The sequence below is a fragment of the Syngnathus acus genome, chromosome 5 (genome assembly GCF_901709675.1).
Source record: "Syngnathus acus chromosome 5, fSynAcu1.2, whole genome shotgun sequence".
Taxonomy (NCBI): Eukaryota; Metazoa; Chordata; class Actinopteri; order Syngnathiformes; family Syngnathidae; genus Syngnathus; species Syngnathus acus.
Window position 1 is genome coordinate 12663844 of NC_051091.1, and position 21250 is coordinate 12685093.

Genomic DNA, 21250 nt, shown 5'->3' on the forward strand with positions numbered 1-21250 from the left:
TGTTCTTTTAAGATGTCGGTCTGCCCAGTCGCTGAGCCGAAAAGCCGCTGCCGTATGTTTTAATCAGATAGGATTTAATCAGATAAAAAAGAAAAAAAAGAGTCCCGCTTGACTCAGACTGCAATCTGTCCTCTCTGTTGCTTTGCCTTCTCAACTTGCCAGTTGACATCTGATCTGCATTTTGACTGCGTTGTCAGAGGACCTCGCGTCAAAGTGTCATTCGGATACGATCCCGATTTGTGTGCTTGCAAATGATGCAAAGCGGTGGTCAATAATCCCTTCCAGAGCCCCCAGAGATGTTTTGAATGAAGAAACACCGCTCCCGATTGTTTCAAAACACGCCACCGGCAAGTAAAAGAGATTGTAAGGAAAACGTCAGGTTTGCTGTTTCACAAGCGCTGTAGTGTTGGTATGCCTTTAAGGGGTGTGGCCTGCTAGGAGACATTGAGAAATGGCGACAAATCATCTGTGTGTGAGAATCTGCTCAGGAGTTGTGGCCTACAGTCCCACCTCGCCACTTGTCTTGGCCACATGCCTGTGCATCCCAGTCCCTGTAATTGGGTAACGTCACTCGTAAGGTGCAACTCAAATTTTAGCTCACAAAAGAAGGGAAAGACAATTTACCATATGACGGCATGTAACTGGGAAAAGCCGCAGGTCCAAGCCTATCCACGTCCATTTATTGGTCTTCTTAAATTACCCAGCTGTGCTTAGTTTCTTTGCTGACCGCATGCTCTTAACTCCTTCACTTTGCCCTTCCTTTCCCGTGGGCGCAGCGGCGCTGCAGGCCCTGAAGAGGAAAAAACGCTACAGCAAGCAGCTGGAGCAAATCGACGGCACGCTGTCCACTATAGAATTCCAGAGGGAGGCGCTAGAGAACGCCAACACCAACACGGAGGTTCTGAAGAACATGGGCTTCGCCGCCAAGGCCATGAAGGCCGCACACAAAGAACTGTGAGACGACACGCATGCACGAACACACGCACGCAAAGACGTCACTGTAAATGAGGTCTCCAAAAAGTTGCCACGTGGAGGTTATTAAATACAAAGGTTGTTGTAATTTCCCAATGACCCAATAAGTTGTACTTTTCGTATTTAGATTGGCGAAATCAGGGGTGGCCAACCCGCGGCTCGCGAGCCGCATGCGGCTCTTTGGCTGGTTTCATGCGGCTCTTTTACGTTCAGATCAACATTTGTGTTTATTTTTCGTGCGTATTTGCTTCGCTTGAGTTCAATATGGTATTTTGGTCAAACGCGCATGCGCGTGAGGTGAAATCCCGCAAAGGAGGAGGGACAAACCCATTTGAGGAGTGTCAATTTCGCTCTCAAAATGGCAAGGAAAAAATGCACAGCTAAACGAATATATGACGATGAACACAGGGCAGAGCGATTGGTTTTGCTGGCTTTTTAATGAATGGCGACTGTGACTACGGGGGCCCATTAGGTCCAGAAAAGCTGACAAGACGCTAAGCCAGGGGTGGCCAACCCGGCCAAAATGGCAAGGAAAAAATGCACAGCTAAACGAATATATGACGATGAACACAGGACGTTTTTAACAGAGTTTAAGTTGTTTTTTGTTGAACGTAATGGCAAGCCATTCTGCCTGATATGTCGGACGTCATTAGCGCATTTAAAAGCTTCAAATGTTCAGCGCCACTTCAGCTTACTTCATGCCAATATCGATAAGGACTTTGCAAAAGGGACTGAATTTCGCAAGCACAAGTTTGGACACTTTGAAAAGTCAGGCAGAAAAATAGGTACAGTTTTTCAAAAAAATTACGAAGCACTCAGACTGTCACACTTGCATTGTTTCAACTGGCTTGGAACATTGCACGGGCTAAAAAGCCATACAATGAAGTGGAGTTCGTTAAAATATGCCTCAGTGACGTTATTGAAATCTTGTCTCCTGAAAACGACAAACTAAAACGAATGATCTGTCCCGCCACACATAGTAAGTGAAAAAACGTATGTTTTTGTTTGTGGAATTTGTTGAACTGAGAGTTTGTCTGTGTGAGACAATGCACACAATGTTCATTGTTGAAAACGTGGTCTTTGGTCTGTGGTTTTAGTACTGTAGGAGTCAATTTGTCATTATCATGTTGGTGCGTGACATAATAATGTCACACAATAAATTTGGCTGAGCAGAGGGGGGTGTGTGTGTGCGTGTGCGTGCGCGTGTGCGCGTGGGGGGGTGGTCATGTGTGCTCATGTGTATGATGTGGCTCTTTGCGATGACAGTAAAAAATGTGGCTCTTAGTCTCTGACTGGTTGGCCATCCCTGGGCTAAATAGTCACTTTTTTAAAATGTGTATGTAAATTTAAGAAAATATTATCCCCACCAGCTCAAATCATGATTTCATTGGCTACATTATTAAAGCGAACCGAATCAACCTACGATTACATTCAAACTCAGAAATCTTGGGAAATTCAACTACACATGTTCACTGGTTGTCATCTAAAAGTTGGTCTCGTTTTGAAAAGATGTCATTTTTCTCGGAAACGATCCAGAAATTACCAGCTCGTCAATGTTCACATTGTGACTTGTTTGGGACGGCAGGAACGTGGACAGCGTGGACGACCTGATGTCGGACATCATGGAGCAGCAGGAGCTGGCGCAGGAAATCACGGACGTCATTTCCAATCCCATCAGCTTTGGCGATCAAGTGGATGAGGTAGGAGCTCACTGACTTGTTCCCCATGCCCCCCCCCCGCCCACACACACACGCACACACACACAACCCTCGTGGTGACCTTTGGCGCCTGACAATAACCACTGAACTCCTCAGGATGAGCTCATGGCCGAGCTGGAGGAGCTTGAGCAAGAAGAGCTGGACAGGAACCTTCTGGACGTGGAAGGAATGGCGAATGTCAACCTGCCCAGCGTCCCGTCTGTGTCGCTGCCGTCCAGACCAGGTGAGCCGTCCTTTGGCAAAAGAAACAATAAATGCCTCCCTCAAAGCCTTTGGAAGATCATATGTTTGGAGCGATGCTCAACACCTGGTTATAGCATGAGGCCTGTAGTTTGCAAAATCAGCCCCATTTTTTTCTTTTGTAGCTCATCAACCTACACCACACCACACTAACTCATTCAGAGAACACTTACCTATTAAAACAATCAACAACGGAACATTTTGATCTCTCCACTTCGGCATCCTTGAGTTGTTTGAACTACAAAAGTCTCACCGACTTATAAACAAGGCGGATTCGTTTTAAACATGGTGGATTCGCGAATCCGCCATGTTTATGACTCGGATTTTCGTTTGGCAACACCAATTACCTTGTTTGGTTTGTCCCGCCTCAACGGATGTGATGTAATAATTAAAAAAAACGTCATAGAAAATAGAGAAATCTGAACAGATTAAAAAATAGCCCCTCAAAACAATCATAACCGTATCTCTGCAGCACCTGGAGGAACATATTACACTTTTCTACACGAATGGATACACCAGATACACAAGAAATTGATTTAAAAAAAATAAAATAAAAAATCAATTTTCCAAGATATGTCCTTTAAACAAGCAAGCGCCAATTGGCTGCTTCAAACCCAAAGTGGCAGAGTTCCTTTTTCTCTGTAGGCTTGACTTCCTTTGGCTTTTTTTGTGGGTCTACTATTGATCAACCTGGACATCATTTTCAAAATAGTTACTATGAACAAATGTTCACCTTGAGCCACAGCGCCCTTCTTTCTTTCTGGACAAATTGCATATTGCTAAATTTTTTTTTTTTGTGGGTCTACTTGGACACATCTGTGTTAGGAGTTGGAGCTCTGCAATGACATGTTCGTGTTTTTTGTTGCCTTTCAGCCAAGAAGGAAGATGATGACGGCATGGACATGGCCGAACTGCAGGCCTGGGCCACCAACTAAACTCAAGTGGATGAGGGGGGGGGACCGCAGGGGCGCCCCTCCGACCCCACCCACCCACCTCCTGGCGAGCCGCCACCCTGAAGTGTGCGTTCATGCCGGACCCTGTTGTGCATCCTCTTCAGGGGGAAGCGTTCAATGTGAACAATCAATACACGCACACAACAACAATGCCACCACTCAAAATATTTGTGCTGCTTTTATTCTTAAAAAAAGACAAAATGAGAAGAAGAAAAAAAGACATTTAGGTGAAGACGGCGGATACAGGAAACAATGTCCCGTCCTGACTTGTGGGATTGTTTTATCATCAAGCTCTGGTGTTCAATAAACTATAGCTGACAGACTAAAATCTACCAAAAGAAATTGCTTGATTGAGGAAGATTGAGATTGATGAGCGTGTCGACTTCAACCTCGACACGCATGCTAAACACATGAAAATGGACGCTAGTACGCACGGTGCCTCACTTTGACACGAGGCTGTTGTGTGGACTGTGCGGCTTAGTGGCATTATTTGTGTGTGTGTGTGTGTGTGTGTGGTGGTGTGTGGTGTGTGTGTGTGTGTGTGTGTGTGTGTGTGTGTGTGTGTGTGTGTGTGTGTGTGTGTGTGTGTGTGTGTGTGTGGTGTGTGTGTGTGTGTGTGTGTGTGTGTGTGTGTGTGTGTGTGTCTGTGTGTGTGTCTGTGTGTGTGTCTGTGTGTGCGTCTGTGTGTGTGCGTCTGTGTGTGTGCGTCTGTGTGTGTGCGTCTGTGTGTGTGCGTCTGTGTGTGTGCGTCTGTGTGTCTCTGTGTGTGTGCGTCTGTGTGTCTCTGTGTGTGTGTCTGTGTGTGTGTGTGTGTGTGTCAATGTTTGTGCTTGCAGTGCCTGTACACTGGTATTGTGTGTTAATGTGTCTAAATTAGATGAGCAGGTGGGGGGGGGGGCAAAAAGTGCAGTGATTTAAAATGAGGGTCTGTCACTCAATGATCAATCCAAAGTAAAACATTGGCTACTTTGTGATTGTTTCAAGTTCAAGGTCCAATCGCATTTTGCCAGAATGATCCACCAAAACAACAAAGTTTAGTGGCATACAATTTTATTAATAACCAATAAATGTTTTTGTAGGGCCAGTGACAAATAGGACTAATGGGGGGAAAAGTTAACAAATGACAGCAAAAGTGGATCAAATCACACCTCAAATGAAACCTCATCAAGAGTGTTCCTGTCCTATGACTATCTCCTCAATGCCGCAACGATTAATACAGCAAGCAGGGCCGGTTCTAGGAATGCACATAAGAGGGGGCAGTCAGAAATGTGAAGGGGGAATGTTCTTTTTTTTTTTTTTTACACATTTATAACACGGTTAGTGTTTTCTTCACGGCAGTTGTTAGCTGTGTGTCCAGATCTCCACCTGGAGAAGTGGATTGCACTCTGTCAGGCCTCTACACTAATACCTGTCCAGCTTGGGTGTCCCACCTGAAGATTAAAGCTTCTGCTGGTATTGCTCTTAGGGTCACTGAGGCACGCAAACCCCCTGACCACAATAAGGTGGCAATCTCTCAGGGGGGGGGACATATAATATGAATGTTATATTAACTATTATTTGAGTTGTCATTAATCATTAGTTATATCACGGGTCATTACGACGAGTTTGGTGGAGTTTTTACTGCTTCTTCCAACTCCTACCGCGCTGACTGTAACTTGACACTCTCTGGCTGCGTCTTGCCTCATTTGCATACTCACAGTGATTGGATGTTTACGGAGGGGCGCGGAGTCCTGACAGCAGGCTGTGTGAGGACACCCACTGCACCGACATGAGAGAAGAGAGGGGGCTGATTAACGTGTGTTTCTATTTCGATTTTTCACTTCTAAAAGTTTGATTCGAGGGGGCAGGACATCTGTTTGAGGGGGCGTTGCCCCCTCTTGCCCCTGCGTACAACACCGGCACTGACAGCAAGGACCCCTGATGTTTGACCAAATTTGAGTTTACCAGTTCAAAAATCAAATTACAACAAAGTGCATCGAGTCATACCTGATATTCAAAATTCATGATGAGACCTTTCAGATTTTGTTTATTTTTCAGTGTACCAAAAATGTTGGGGTTTTTTTTATCATTATGACACAACGGCAAGCTTGGAAGATGTGAACAGCTGTTCACAACATGAGTGCTAACCACAGCTGGGTTCTGAACTTCTACACATTCAAACCTTTTTGGTTGCACGCTTATACTTGGCCGTACTGGGAACTCGTAGCGACGGGGATTCAAAGGCTCCACGCGAGCGCAGGTGGTCAGTGTTTTATAAGTCTGCCCATGTGTATTTGTGTCCGTGTGTTTGTCTTCAGTTGTACATTTTCGCTTCAAAACACAAGACACCGTTAAATAAGATGTGTCGTAAGAAACGATTACGTGAGCTCAAGCTGTCAGTTTCCACACCAAACTAGTGACAGGCATCCACATGCGGCACTTGAACGCATCATTTGCAGAGGTGTGTCCGCACCATTCAACGAACACGTCAGTTATATTTGGTTGTGGTCGTTCAGCCAATTGGAAAACGTAAATCGCCCTCCAAGCACCGCCCTCAATCTTGAAAAGCACGGCGACGTGTTTAGGTTCCTCCTCTACGCCTCTACTCATCGGCCAGGCTGCAGCCACTTCACCCAGCCAAGCTCGAGCAACACGCGAACTCGCAACCATGTCAGAGAAAATTGCCTTCAAAGTTGGTCAGTGTTGAATTTGGTTGTTCTCTTTAGGTCGAGTTTGCGCGCGTGTGTGGCGATGTTTTTAGGGCGAGTCAGCGCGCTAGCATGAGCGAGGGGGCACAATCACTACGAGATCTGGAAAGCTTTTTACGTTTTGTATAGTAACACTTGTTCTCATAATAACCTCGTTTCTTTCTACGTTAACAATCCGCGTTTTGAATTGCAAAGCGCTTATGTGTTTGGATCGTTATGGAGATCTTTTTTGGACAGCTGCTTGTTCAATTTCGCAATTAAGCATTTTTTAAAGGAATCGCATGATGACCATCAACTGCGTAGGATTTTTGGATTTGTAGTTTGTGGGCGAGGGTAAATTGGCTCACAGGACGTATGCCTGCGAAACTGCCTTTTCCCATGATGCAATACGCCACGACCCTTATGGTGGGTGAATGACAGCAGCAGACTGTTGTAGTGCCACACGTGCTCGCTACCAACTCAAATGCCAAATTAAAGTAAATTAATGGTCACCGTATTTGCATATTATCTAATTAAAAAATTCCACAAAATTGTACTTTAATGTAATAATAGACACATTTGGGTTAAAAGCACATGATTGATAGCAATCATCAATGGGATACCAATTCTACATACCATTAGATTAAATGTCAAAATGTTCAAAACTTTAGATAAGTTGCAATGTTTTCAAACTTTTATTTCTTTCATACTCACAGCACCTATTTTTTCATTAAGTAGGGAGGGTTTTCAATACCGCAAGTTCAAAATTCCTTTGTGTTTATTTCATTATCTTTTTAGTTGTGTGTATTTCATTGCAAATGTCATTATATTTCCATACTTTATTGCAAAACGTTTCTACACAAATGTACATGTTATTTTTTACATAAATACGTGTTCTCCCCCGTGCCTGCGTGGGTTTCCTCCAGGTACTCCGGTTTGCTCCCACATTCCAAAGGCCTACTGACCACTTCAAATTGTCCGAAAGATGTGATTGTGTTGTTCATGCTGTGTGTCCCGCGATTGGCTGGCGACTGCTTCAGGGTGTTCCCCCCCGCCTATTGCCCAAAGACTGTTGGGATAAGCTTCAGCATGCCCATGATCTCGTGAAGAGGCTTTACAGAGACGAATGAATAATTGACAGCCACACTCTCAGAGATAGTCTATAAATCCTGAGTGCGAATAATTTATTTTCTAAAATTCCTTCACATTTTACATGGCAATGTCACATTGTCTTGTCCTGCAAAAATGAGTCAAGTCAGTTGAAAAGTGCATGTTGCTCAACAGCATGCGGGTCAGATAAGAGCAAAGGGCAAAAGTCCGTACACCCGTTAAATTCAGCCTTGTTTCATGCGTCCGGCATTCCGGCCAGTGGTTGATTTACAGACTGTCAATCTGTCAAATGCTGGTCCTCCATTCCCTGACTTTAAATTTTTTTTTTTTTTTAAAAACCATTGCACCACCAGTTTGTAAGGTGCACAATCAATTGACAACTTTTCAATTTAAATGGCCAAACATGTAATTACTTTCTGTAGTCCTTCATGAAAAGCACGTATTTAATCAAAAGGAAATGTTTACAAATTCATGCTTTTAGTTTGAAGTAATACATTTTAGGGATGATTTTTTGTTCCTGATTCATCATCAATTTGGAAATAATCAGTAGATTTTAATCGGCTACAAGGCTTCAGACAAGCTTTTATTTCCTTATTAGGGCCCAGTAAATCTAAACCTGAAATTTTAGGTGAAAGTAGAAAACTTGTGGATAAACTGAGGAATCACTCAAATACACTTTCTTTCTGTAGTCCCTTCAGAAAGGGAGACTGATCAAGTTTTATATCAAAATAAGACCTTTGCAAACAACTGCTTTTTTGGGGTGGAAAAAAAAAAAATCAAACTTTGGCTGATTTTCTAATGATGTTATGGACCAAAGCACAAATTGAATCATCCTATTGCCAGCACATTTTCTGCTTAGTCCGTTTGAAATGTCCTGGTTTTCAAGAATAAGTTTCAGGGCTATACTAAATGGTCCTGTTCTTAGTAAAGTCCCAATGATCGTCACACACACACATCCGGGTGTGGTGAAATTTGTCCTCTGCATTTACCCATCCCCGTGTGATTTTCATCCCTTGGGGGAGAGGGGAGCAGTGAGCAGCAGTGGTGCCGCGCTCGGGAATCATTCGGTGATCCAACACCCCAATTCCAACCCTTAATGCTGAGTGCCAAGCAGGGAGGCAATGGGTCCCATTTTTATAGTCTTTGGTATGACCCGGCCGGGGTTTGAACCCACAACCTTCCAGTCTCAGGGCGGACACTCTACCACTAGGTCACTGAGCTGGTAAACTGACAATTTGTGGGCCATTTATTGCAGTGGTCCCCAACCTTTTTGCGCCACGGACGGTACATGTCAGAAATATTTTCGCAGACCGGCATTTATATAAATAAATAATAAATTTATATAAATAAATAAATAATACATTTATAATAAATATATAAATACGATGAAATAAAATGATACGACTGACATAAAAACAAGTACAAATGACAAAAATAAAACTCACCATTACGTTGAATTAGTGGGAGCACTGAGTTTGTTTCTCAGAAACGAGCCGGTCCCATCTAGACGTAATCGGAGACAATGACACCCGAAGTGATTAAGGTTTGTCTTTTATTGCAGGATGCTTGGTCTCCATGTGTTGAAGCAGTTTTGAATGCTTCATTACCTGGTTAGTTAGCCTGTCGCCACATATTAGCTTTGCGGGCTCGACTGGTGAAACATGTCACGTGACCGGGACGAGTGTCTTGACCTGAATTAATTGATCGTCGATAATTGTTTTTTTTTTCTGTGCGGCTTGGCGGCCCGGTACCAAGTGACCCACGGACCGGTCCGCGGCCCGGTGGTTGGGGACCACTGATTTATTGCATGTACCACTAGTGCTACTTGGGCTCTAGTGGTACACCAAGAAATTACCGCCAAAGTTGAGATGACTTCAATTCCTGACTTTAAAAGTGAGGATGACTTGCTAATTTATCTTTTCTTTCCCCCTGCCCTGTCCCTCAGCTGACATCAGCCTGGCCGAGTGGGGGCGCAAGGCCATCGACATCGCCGAGAACGAGATGCCGGGCCTGATGAAGATGAGGGAGCTGTACGGCGCCTCCAAACCTCTGAAGGGTGCCCGGATCGCCGGATGTCTGCACATGACTCTGCAGACTGCCGTGCTCATTGAGACGCTCACCGCCCTCGGAGCCGAGGTCCGCGCTCGCTCGCTCTTCTCCGTTTGCGTCCGCTTGATTACGCAGTCGGCATTGGCGCAGCGTCCGCACGTGTCCTGTGAGTTTGCCCCTTGAGGCAGTACAGCTCAGCTGTCGGTGTTACAGCTGCGTCAAAAGGTGACTGAGAGCGAAGGCCGAGTCAACGCAACTAAACATTGACGATTCGTCTTTCAAATCTTTTTATCCAACTAATCATTATTTTAGTAATTGATTGATCTGTATTTTTCCCCCTCATTCCTTTACTAAATAAGAAGACATTGTCTGAAATTGACGGTGCAAACGGTGTTTAAATTGATCACCATGCACTTTTTGGTTTGCTCCATAAAATCCAACAGCTGATATTCAGAGTACACAAAAGATTTGTGAGAATATATAATGTCAATAGGCTCAAATTGGAGGATTTGGAGTAGTCCATACAAGTCGTTGAAGAATTTGTGATGAATGATGAATTATTGCACTGACGTGTAAAATTCTGACCACATTGTTGAGTAGGAATTAGTTGACAAATTCTGGGCATTCTGGGATAAATAGCTTAGTTTTTTCTATATTGTATTTCATATTTCATTGCCAAAATCCGACACTGCCTCTCTCTCACTGCCGCTGAATCCCTCATCCATGCCGTCATCTCATCCCGGGTTGACTACTGCAACTCCCTTCTCACTGGCATCACTGCTCACTCACTCCATAGACTTCAACTAGTCCACAACTCTGCTGCCCGCCTCCTTACCCACACCCAGTCCTGCGAACACATCACTCCCATTCTCCACTCTCTTCACTGGCTCCCCATCAAAGAGCGCATCATCTACAACAGGGGTGCGCAATACGTCGATCACGATCGACCGGTCGATCGCCAAGCCACTATTGGTTGATCGCGTGATATTAAATTATTTATTTTTTTCCGCACTTGACGCGTGTACAAACAACAGCGCTAACAACACAACACAAACACGCTAGCTCGCGAGTTCCCTCCAATTGTCAGAACCCTGTTTTTTCTCTTAAACTTAAGAAAGGGTATAAAAATGAGTGGGGCAGCTGGCCATAGTCAGAAGTATCACTTTCATAGGGAATGGGAGTAGGACTTTTTTTTTCACGATGACATATATATATATATATATATGTATATAAAAATATTTTTTTTTAGTGGGTAGATCTTTGTGACTTGGTCATTTCAAAAGTAGCTCGCGAGCTCAAAAAGTTTGCCCACCCCTGATCTACAAGATACTCCTCCTCACCTTCAAAGCCCTTCACCACCTGGCTCTTCCTTACCTATCAGACTTCCTTATGCCCTACCGCCCCACCCGTCCCCTCCGATCCTCCGCTACTTCATGTCTGACAGTCCCAAAATCCAAACTCAAATCCTTCGGTGACAGAGCCTTCTCCTGCACAGCACCCTCAATCTGTCTGCGACTCACCCTCACTCCTCATATTTAAGTCCCGTCTAAAAACTTACCTCTTTTCTCAAGCCTAAGACCTCCCCTACCCATAACTGGTGTCCTCTTCCTAACTTTATCCTATTGTCTCCTCCCCGTCCCCCCCCCTGTACATCCTCGCCTTGTTTCCCTGTAAACGTCTTTGGGTCTTTGAAAAGCGCTATACAAATTTAATGAATTATTATTATTATATATTTTAAAGAACTAGTTCCCAGAGAAAACAACTTCTCGTATCTGAACACTTCTTTTCCCCTCAACACTATTTCCTCGAACGTAGGACTTGAATTTTCGCACAGGAAAACACAATTCAATAAAAACTTAGACCTTCTTGAAAATACATCTTCCCAATGAGAAAACCTAAATACCCCCCCCCCCTTCCTCCAACTTATTTTTGTCCTTTAGGATCTGACAAGTTGTCATTGTCTGTTTGTATGGCAGGTTCAGTGGTCCAGTTGTAACATTTTCTCCACTCAGGACCACGCTGCAGCAGCCATCGCTAAAACTGGCATCCCAGGTAACCCAGACAGCTTTTCCTCGGACTGCCTCCACTGTAGCACTGAGCGAGAAAGCAGAAGAGAGGGACTGGACAACTTTGAATATTGTCTTCTTGTTGTGCGTCAAAGTAGCAGTTGGAGTTTTGAGTTACAGACTTTAAATGACTGTTGACCTGCTTATAGTGTGTGTATAGTGTAGTGTATTAATTTTGTGTGCGTGTGTCTAAGTGACAAACGGCGTGAAGCAAGCACACAGTGCCTCCTGTTTGGAGAATTGTTTGAAAAGTGCCCTTAAAGGAGTTTGATGGTTGTAAAATTGGTGTCTTTTGACCTGTTGCGGGCGGATGGAACGCAACCCCCGCAAATCAACGGGCAGCTTAACTTTTTGACCTGCCCGCAAACTTGTACACAGTGTACGCGTGGAAGGGCGAGACGGACGAGGAGTACATGTGGTGCATCGAGCAGACCATCTTCTTCAAAGACGGGCAACCTCTCAACATGATCCTGGATGACGGTGGCGACCTCACCAACCTGGTCCACAGCAAGTACCCTAAACTGCTCCAAGGTGAGTCTACGGCAGCGCTTCTCGTCGGAATCAAAGTGCTGAGGTTAAAGGGACTCTTATGTGTCGGGGATTGAACGACAAGAGGATTGCGCTCCGCCGAGCACACGAAGAGCCTTTTTCCGTACTCTAGGATGCCCCTTGAGGCGTTGCGGTGCAGCAGTCGGTGTTGCCATCGTGTCAGAAGGCGGCAGAGAGCAAAGGCGGTTATTTGCGCCGAGTCGACAACGGTGACGACTCAGCGTTTTTTCGACCGACTGCCGACACGTGGCCCTCTGACAGGGATGAGAACGGCAAATGTGAAAAACCACTGAAAAGTAGCCGGGGTCTGGGATCCGCATGCCCCCATTGGAGAGCCGCAGGCCCCCATTGGGGGCGGCAGGGGGCTGGGGGTTCCCCCTGGAAACTCCCGGATTTTGGCAGTATAGCAACCCCAAAACCATTAATTTCATCACTCAATTTCAACGATTTTGTTAAAAAAATATTTCTGCTTGGTGGGCTACCAAGGTGAATATACAGTGCCTTGCGAAAGTATTCGGCCCCCTTGAACCTTTCAACATTTCGCCACATTTCAGGCTTCAAACAAAGATATAAAATTTTTATTTTTTGTCAAGAATCAACAAGTGGGACACAATCGTGAAGTGGAACGAAATTTATTGGATAATTTAAACTTTTTTAACAAATAAAAAACTGAAAAGTGGGGCGTGCAATATTATTCGGCCCCTTTACTTTCAGTGCAGCAAACTCACTCCAGAAGTTCAGTGAGGATCTTTGAATGATCCAATGTTGTCCTAAATGACTGCTGATGATAAATAGAATGCACCTGTGTGTAATCAAGTCTCCGTATAAATGCACCTGCTCTTTGATAGTCTCAGGGTTCTGTTTAAAGCGCAGAGAGAACCATGAAGACAAAGGAACACACCAGGCAGGTCCGAGATACTGTTGAGAAGTTTAAAGCCGGATTTGGATACAAAAAGATTTCCCAAGCTTTAAACATCTCAAGGAGCACTGCAAGCAATTATATTGAAATGGAAGGAGTATCAGACTACTGCAAATCTACCAAGACCTGGCCATCCCTCCAAACTTTCATCTCAAACAAGGAGAAGACTGATCAGAGATGCAGCCAAGAGGCCCATGATCACTCTGGATGAACTGCAGATAACTACAGCTGAGGTGGGAGAGTCTGTCCATAGGACAACAATCAGTCGTGCACTGCACAAATCTGGCCTTTATGGAAGAGTGGCAAGAAGAAAGCCATTTCTCAAAGATATCCATAAAAGTCTCGTTTAAAGTTTGCCACAAGCCACCTGGGAGACACACCAAACATGTGGAAGAAGGTGCTCTGGTCAGATGAAACCAAAATCGAACTTTTTGGCCACAATGCAAAACGATAAATATAAATAATAAATTTTGTTCCACTTCACGATTGTGTCCCACTTGTTGTTGATTCTTGACAAAAAATTAAACTTTTATATCTTTGTTTGAAGCCTGAAATGTCGCGAAATGTTGAAAGGTTCAAGGGGGCCGAATACTTTCGCAAGGCACTGTAATACAGTCAAACCTCGGTTTTCAACCACAATCCGTTCCAGAAGGCGGTTCGAGAATTGAATCGGTCGAATTCTGAATCTATTTTTCCCATTACAAATAATGGAAGCATTTTTAATCCGTTCCAAGACAAAAAAACCTGCATTTTTTTCATTTGCGCATTTTAGTTCGATCGCGCAACTGCAGCGCACCGCCGAACGCGCGACCATAGCGCGCCGCCGACCGCGCAACTGCAGCGCGCTGGTCGCATTATTGTGACAGAGCCGTCGCTGAAATTTAGAAAATATTTTTAAAGTCCTGATGTACTATCCAAAATTTAAGTGGACCTCAGTGCGCAGGGAGCTTAATTTGGTCCGATCGCGCAACCGCAGCACGCCGGGCGCTCACTGTCTCATTGCTTTAAGAGCGTCTTTGTGTTTTAGGATAGCTTTACTGCTCCCACTTGCTTTCTTTGGAGGCATGATTAGGTGTTAATACAATCCTCAAGGTAACGAAAATACAATAACGAACGGAGTCAGTTGGCATCCGGGCCGTGCGGTCGGGTTTTCTCGGGTCCTTTCGGCTTATCTTGCGAGGTTCATCTTGCGAGGTTCGTCCTCCGAATTTTGTTCGACAACCGAAGCAAAAAAATATCGAATTTTTTGTACGAATTCCGATTTGTTTGAGAACCGGCACGTTCGAAAACCGAGGTTTGACTGTACATCAAAATGGCACAATCAATTCTGGAGTTTTTCCTTTTAATGAAAACTGTTAATTTTTTGCAACATATATCTACAACCACATATCTTATCAAAGAACACTCATAATACCTATCTTTCGGAAATGAATTGTGAAAGATACATTATAAAGATAGTTAGCATATAAATCAAAACATATGACAAATGTGCTTTCTCTGAACGCCACGTACTAAAGCGGCGGCGTCTGTTCCCCAGGCATCCGCGGCCTGTCAGAGGAAACCACCACGGGCGTCCACAACCTGTACAAGATGATGAAAAAGGGAGAGCTCAAGGTGCCCGCCATCAACGTCAACGACTCGGTCACAAAGGTACCAAACCGCAACGTGACACGCTTGTCATCGTACCATTCTTACATCCAGCTACCGTATTCTGGCTTCGTTTTCCCTCAGCAAAATCCTTTGTAATCAAACACTAGAAGTTTTATTTTTTCTGAAAAAATAACTACACCCTTCCCCATTTAGACTACCGTAATTTTCGGACTATAAGTCGCTCCGGAGTACAAGTCGCATCAGCCATAAAATGCCCAAAAATGTGAAAAAAAACATATAAGTCGCACAATAAAGATTTTATCCACAACTGCGTCCTCATCTTCGATTGCATCGAAGACCTCCATCGCCGACTGTGTACCCATAGACGCGGATAGTCTATGTATAGATGTTTCGCATAAAACAATACATAGAGGAAATACGTTAGGGCGAATCATCACTGCAATCACATATGTCAATAACCATTATATGATAATTGTTCCCTAAAAGTTTCACCCTGCTATCTCGAGTCTATCATAATTTCCCGGAGCTCACCTTTTTGCATCTTCCATCGTGAATCGCGATCGTCCGGCTTCGCTCACTTAGCATGCGTGACTCATAAACTGGCAAAATGGCAGCGGTTCCGGGTTCGACAGGTCAAAGGTTGGTTATAACCGGATACAATCGGCACGAATGCTTGTCGTCATTTGACGGCGTCGGAAGCTGCGGAAATTGGAGCGTCTACATATAGACTACAGGCCGTAAACGTAAAATTATTTCAGAAAAAAGATCATCTTCGGGAACAACCGGATGTTATTCTGCCGGTCAGTATCACTGCGCATGCGCTAGCAAACTCGATAGCGAAGAAATGCTTCGGATTTGTGTAGGGTACATTGTGACCGCAAACGAGCAGGTGATCGAGCAAGCGTCTGATACAAGAGCATTGTGTTCGTATGGAGCGTGTTTGAAGTGAACAGCAGCGAAGAAAGGAACAAGGCAAAGTGTTGTGAAATAAAATATTACCTGTAATACGCATTTTGTTATTTGCTGATTGAAACTGCTAATTAAACTGTGAATTGAAACTAATAGGTAGAGAACTGAACTCTCGCTCTTTATATAGCTGACGTGTCTTGCGCATCCGTTCTGCGCATACGGTCATGGCGGCCTCCGTATGATATCCGGTCTGCGATGGAGATTAAAAACCAAACAATATTTGACAATAACACACCACCAAGGATTGCACCATCGCGTCAAACGATGTGTCGTCAATTATGAATTTTACTGACTAAGTGTGTTGGGCAGGATGGCTGAATGCGATGCGCGATTGACAACAAACGAGAAGAAAGGTGATTTCAAGTTTTATTTCGAGGGAGATTTTCTTCAAAAATGGTTGTACCCATGCATAATGCGCACCACAGATTTTAGGACAATAAATTAGTTAAATTTTTGCATTATGCATGGAAAATCACGGTAAGTCGCTCCTTATTATAAATCGCCCCCCCCCCCACCCAAACTGTGAAGAAAACCGCGATTTATAGTCCGAAAATTACGGTAATTTTCTAAGATTCATTGAAATTGACTAATTTTGATTTTGTAAGTATGTCCTGGGTATGCCAATGTGGGCGAGTTGAGTGGGTAGTTGCTTTTGTTTTTTTTTTTTGTTTTTTTTTAAACTCTGAAGCAATGTCAATGTGAGTAAATGCGATGGAAAAAGAGCGCGAGGACTGACCGGTGTGGCCGTCTCGCTCTCAGAGCAAGTTTGACAACCTGTACGGCTGCCGCGAGAGCCTCATTGACGGCATCAAGCGCGCCACTGATGTGATGATCGCCGGCAAAGTGGCGGTGGTGGCGGGCTACGGCGACGTGGGCAAAGGTTGTGTGCAGGCGCTGCGTGCCTTCGGAGCCCGCGTCATCGTCACGGAGATCGACCCCATCAACGCCCTGCAGGCTGCCATGGAGGGTGAGGAGCAATTTTGACATTCTCCTTCTGTGATGAATCTTAATAAGTCCCAGTGTCCCATTACTGGTCAGCAATTTTTAGAACAGAACTCATTGCCTACTTGCCAGAGTCCTCCTGAGAAGGAGGAATAAAAAGCTGAGGGCCACACACACGCCATTAGCTCAAAAGAAACCGTTCATTTAGCGAGCCCTGTGATCAAAGCGTCCTAAAAAAAGAGATTCATTACCAGTGACTGAGCATTGGGTGTTTGATGAAACCTTGATTTTTTATTTTTTTTATTTTAAATTGTAACATTTTTTTTTTTTTTTTAAACACTGCCTGGTGTGCTCAATCTCGGGAGGGTGCCGCTTTGACGATAACCTAGTTTTGGAACAGGGGTGTGCAGACTATTCCTATGCAATGTACCTTGCAGGCTATGAGGTGACCACCATGGACGAAGCCTGCCATGAAGGAAACATCTTTGTCACCACCACCGGCTGTGAGGACATCATACAGGCGAAGTAGGTGGCGCCGCAACACTTCTACTCCTGCACACACGCAACTCATCACAAATCCACAATTTGGCTTTGAAATGCGCTAGCATTTGATTTCACGTCAGTCTATACCAGACATGGGCAAACTACGGCCCGCAGGCCACATCCGGCCCACTGGGCCGTTTAATCCGGCCCGCCCAACCTGAATAAATTGTATTATTAAACTTTTTTTTGTTGTCATTTTCCCTGCAATGATTGCGTTTCCCCAGTAGATGGGGAAACGCCCACCCGCGCATTTACTCCCGGAAGCAGTGTCAGAAAGCTCGGTGCACACTCACAAATGCGTGTACGTACTCAGTAGTACGGACCCGGCGCACTCCGCGCTCTATTCCTATCAGTGCCGAATTTCGAGTGTGTGCTGTGACGTCAGCATTCTCGTATTTCGCGTGCTGAGCTTTCAGATAGTTTTACGCCAAAGCCACCCACAAACCTTCCCCTGGAATCCTTCCATTAAAATGAGTGTTCCAAGAAAAAGAAAGGTGGACACAGAGTGCCTAGTGTTTAAAAAAGAGTGGACAATTATTTGGCTCGACCTACGTGTGTCAGCTCGGCTCTATCCTAAGAATTGCCACAACAAATTTGACTCCAGACTATGATGCACTAGCAAAAAAAGGGAGACCAACAACACTGTTCCCACTGAAAATGAAGGGGAGTTTGTTGTAAATAAATGCATTTTGAAAATAATTTGTACAAATAGCAGGGATTGAAACTAGCGACCATTCTCATTTTCAAACAATGTAGGATGCTCAAGGACATTCATGCACCACCTGTTTGCAACGAATGTTAACTTTTAAAGGTTTTAAGGCCAACTTTAAGGAAGTGTTTCCCGTTTCCTCACCTCTGTCACCAGGTGTTTGAGTTAAAGCTCTGCTCTGATTTTCAGATATCCGTCACCGTGTTGCCGTTTTGATTTCTTTATTACTTTATTTAGATGTATTCTTTCACTCATTCTTCAAGATGATGTATTTAGTCAGAATGTTTGTCGTTATATGTGATTTCGCCTCATAATTATAAACATCTTTCATAAATCTGACCTGCAGCTGCTGAAGTGATGGAAACTGTTATTCATAATAACAGTGTCATAATTGAGAATCATTGATAATAGTTTTTTGGTGAAATATTTTTTTTTAATGCTATTAATAAATGCATTTGTTTTCAAAAATGTTTTTTTTTTCGAATATCCATGCTTTACTACCTACTAAAGGCCAAAACCTTTTAAGCAATGACCTTTACATGTCATTACTTCACACAAACACTACATCCATCTACTCCTGGATCTGCCCCCCAGTCAAAATTTAGAACCCAATTTGGCCCGCAAGTCAAAAGATTTGCCCACCCCTGATCTATACTCTGTAGTACTGACTCTAATCCGTCTGTAGCGACTTGGGTGCTCATCCTTGGTCATAACACAAAAGGTCTCGCTGAGGTGTTTTGCTTAAGGTTTATTTTTTTGTTTTGTTTTCTTGCAGGCACTTTGAGAGCATGAAAGACGACGCCATCGTGTGCAACATCGGACACTTTGACTGTGAGATCGACATGAGCTGGCTCAACCACAACGCTGTAGAGAAGATAAACATCAAGCCACAGGTCAAACACACTAAAAATAGAACAGTACACCGGCAATGTGATATATTTTTTATCCTCTGCAAGGAACTCCAAATAGTGCAAAGGAGTTGACGCCAACGCCAGCTGATATGCTTCAAAAAGATGAAAGACTGTGGACTCAAATGATAAACGGAAAGGCTTAAGAGCTGCTTCTTTATGGCTGCAGGTGGACCGCTACCGGATGAAGAGTGGACGCCACATCATTGTGCTGGCTGAGGGCAGGCTGGTGAATTTGGGCTGCGCGATGGGACACCCCTCGTTCGTCATGAGCAACTCCTTCACGAATCAGGTGCCCCTAAGCATCGTCGCTATATCGACAGCCCTGGCGGCTCGACGCAAAACGTCACGCTTCCTATGTTGGCTTTTCCTTTGAATGTTAAGAGAAAACCATACGTATGTTTCGCCAATCATATGTTGAAATGAAATTTTGTGGAGTCAGTACTATGAAATGAGCCATATGTAGAGTATTTCCAACACTTTTGTGTGTTCAGGTTCTGGCTCAGATGGAACTGTGGACCAACAATGACAAATACCACGTAGGCGTCTATTTCCTCCCCAAAAAGGTCAGATGGTGCTTAATACTACTGTTATTCTGGTTGTCATTTAGGGTTCCTGTTTGCTTTGAGTTTTTTTTTTTTTCCATCCATTTTGTTTAATATTTTCCTTGCTGGTTTCGTTTTTAATGCCCCCCCCCCCACCTGTTGTTGGTTTTTTATTTTTTTTATTCCCATTTTGAGCTCTCGTCCTTTTTAGTTTGGTTATTTCGTTTTTATTTTTCTCAGCTTTGTTTGTTTGTCTGTCAGGCCTCCCCCGTGTTTTGGGAAGAGTAATTTTGGTTTAGCTTTCATAAACAATGTCTTTATTTTAAACTGTTGTGCCTTCTCCCGGCTTTGCTTTTCTCTTTACTTTTTTCTGTGATGTTTGGACCCGTTTTGGTCTGTTTTCAAATTTTGTTTGCTTTTGTGCACACGTGCAGTTGGTACGAACAGGTGGCGGAGGCTCACTTGACAAGCTGGCCGTGAAGCTGACCAAGCTGACTGACAAACAGGCCAAATACTTGGGGCTCCCCACAGAAGGACCCTTCAAGCCCGACCACTACCGCTACTGATGCTGGCAGCCAGAAAAAGTGTGGTGGTCTCTTAGACTCATCTGCTGCCCTTTGCTCTTTTTAACTGAATCAAATTAAGCCTTTTCCCTGGAGCATTTTTAGCTAGCTAACTAACTACTTGCAGTGGCCTTCTGCCAGTTAGTACTTGTCACCCACCAAGTCTTCTGTCAGGTACAGGGGAGGACAGAGAGGATTTCTGACAAGGTCTTAATATTTCATGACTAATTAATTTAATTTGACTTGAACCACTCAGCTCTGTCAACTGACTAATGGTTGCAACATTACTGATGATTGTGAACAATAAACTTGGTAATTTCCTTTTTTTTTGTTCACTATCAAGGTGTCTATACAATAGGTATTTTTGTTGAAAGGATGGCAAGGAATACTATTCCTCATTGAAGGAAAACAAAAATGCAACAGTTTGAATTATCTGCTTTACATCGCAGGTGTTTTGAGCCAACTTGAGCATCTTGACAGTTTACCCACTGTCTTTTCATTTGAAATCTCAAAATGATAAAAGCATTCAAGGCTCCAAAGTACCGTAATTTTCGGACTATAAATTGCGTTTTTTTTTTTCATAGTTTGGGTGGGGGGGGCAACTTATAATGAGGAGTGACTTTTATATGTGAATTTCTTGCAAGAATTTAAAAAAAAAAAAAAGTGAAACCGCGATGTAGCAAGGGATTACTGTAATTTGAATTTCAAGTGACGTCAGCAGCACGGCGCGGCGGTTGTTTACAAAAGGACAAAGATTGATCACGGGATGACGAAGGACCCCACGTACTACCGGCATCATTAGCGGCTTTGTTTCTAAGTGACACGGAGGACGAAGAGTTTGAAGGATTTAAGGATTTGGAGTGACACAGAAGGTTTGAAAAACTATTCTGGCTTTTACGCACGCCCGGTCCTACTCTACGGAGCTCTTTTTCACCTCCGTGGATAGAAGTCGGGGGCCGGCGCTCGGCCGGGTGGCTGTCCGGGGACGGTGGATGGGGCTCGGTCATGGCTTTTACCCACGCCCGGTCCTATTCTATGGTCCGTGGCTGGAAGTCCACGCCGCCACACGCCTGGAAGTTTGTTTTGTTAAATAAAGAGCCGTTTACCAAACCCACGTCTTTCCTTGTACTTTAACGCTACAATATAGTTATATACTAGATCTGTGGAATAACAACGAGGCTGACGTCAGGGCGCGCGCGCGGCGTTGTTGACAAAGGA

The 21250-nt window shown here is 44.1% G+C and overlaps 2 protein-coding genes, 1 long non-coding RNA gene and 1 other non-coding gene across 4 annotated transcripts in view; 3 read left to right on the forward strand and 1 right to left on the reverse strand.

Moving 5' to 3' along the window:
- The window catches only part of LOC119123458 (charged multivesicular body protein 4b-like), an 18442-nt gene extending 14227 nt beyond the window's left edge, over positions 1-4215 (forward strand). Inside the window, exons 2-5 of the mRNA XM_037252631.1 lie at positions 777-954; positions 2558-2672; positions 2787-2913; positions 3804-4215. Of these exons, the coding sequence (XP_037108526.1) occupies positions 777-954; positions 2558-2672; positions 2787-2913; positions 3804-3865 (482 nt within the window). The 3' untranslated portion in view covers positions 3866-4215. The remainder of the gene's footprint in view (positions 1-776; positions 955-2557; positions 2673-2786; positions 2914-3803) is intronic.
- LOC119123497 overlaps positions 1-11691 on the reverse strand; it is a 13769-nt gene extending 2078 nt beyond the window's left edge. Inside the window, exons 1-2 of the long non-coding RNA XR_005098088.1 lie at positions 11207-11691; positions 9868-9872 (exon numbers count right to left, since the gene is read on the reverse strand). This is a non-coding gene — a long non-coding RNA (uncharacterized LOC119123497). The remainder of the gene's footprint in view (positions 1-9867; positions 9873-11206) is intronic.
- Positions 6406-20358, forward strand: ahcy (adenosylhomocysteinase). The gene is made up of 11 exons (XM_037252576.1): positions 6406-6558; positions 9605-9795; positions 11685-11760; positions 12153-12305; positions 14780-14892; positions 16582-16789; positions 17202-17289; positions 18792-18909; positions 19094-19216; positions 19419-19490; positions 19904-20358. Exons 1-11 carry the CDS (start codon positions 6531-6533, stop codon positions 20033-20035), a joined length of 1302 nt encoding a protein of 433 aa, XP_037108471.1. The 5' UTR covers positions 6406-6530; the 3' UTR covers positions 20036-20358.
- LOC119123757 lies at positions 12436-12563 on the forward strand. Its single transcript, XR_005098136.1, has one exon. It is a non-coding gene; the product is annotated as a small nucleolar RNA SNORA17 (small nucleolar RNA).
- Positions 20359-21250: the final 892 nt, after the last annotated feature.

Excerpts from the sequence above, each read along its gene's own strand:
- ahcy (XM_037252576.1), top strand. The coding sequence starts at position 6,531 with ATGTCAGAGAAAATTGCCTTCAAAGTTG. Across the intron at positions 9,796-11,684 it reads TCACCGCCCTCGGAGCCGAG|GTTCAGTGGTCCAGTTGTAA; the intron begins GTCCGCGCTCGC and ends TTTGTATGGCAG. Across the intron at positions 19,217-19,418 it reads GCAACTCCTTCACGAATCAG|GTTCTGGCTCAGATGGAACT; the intron begins GTGCCCCTAAGC and ends TTGTGTGTTCAG.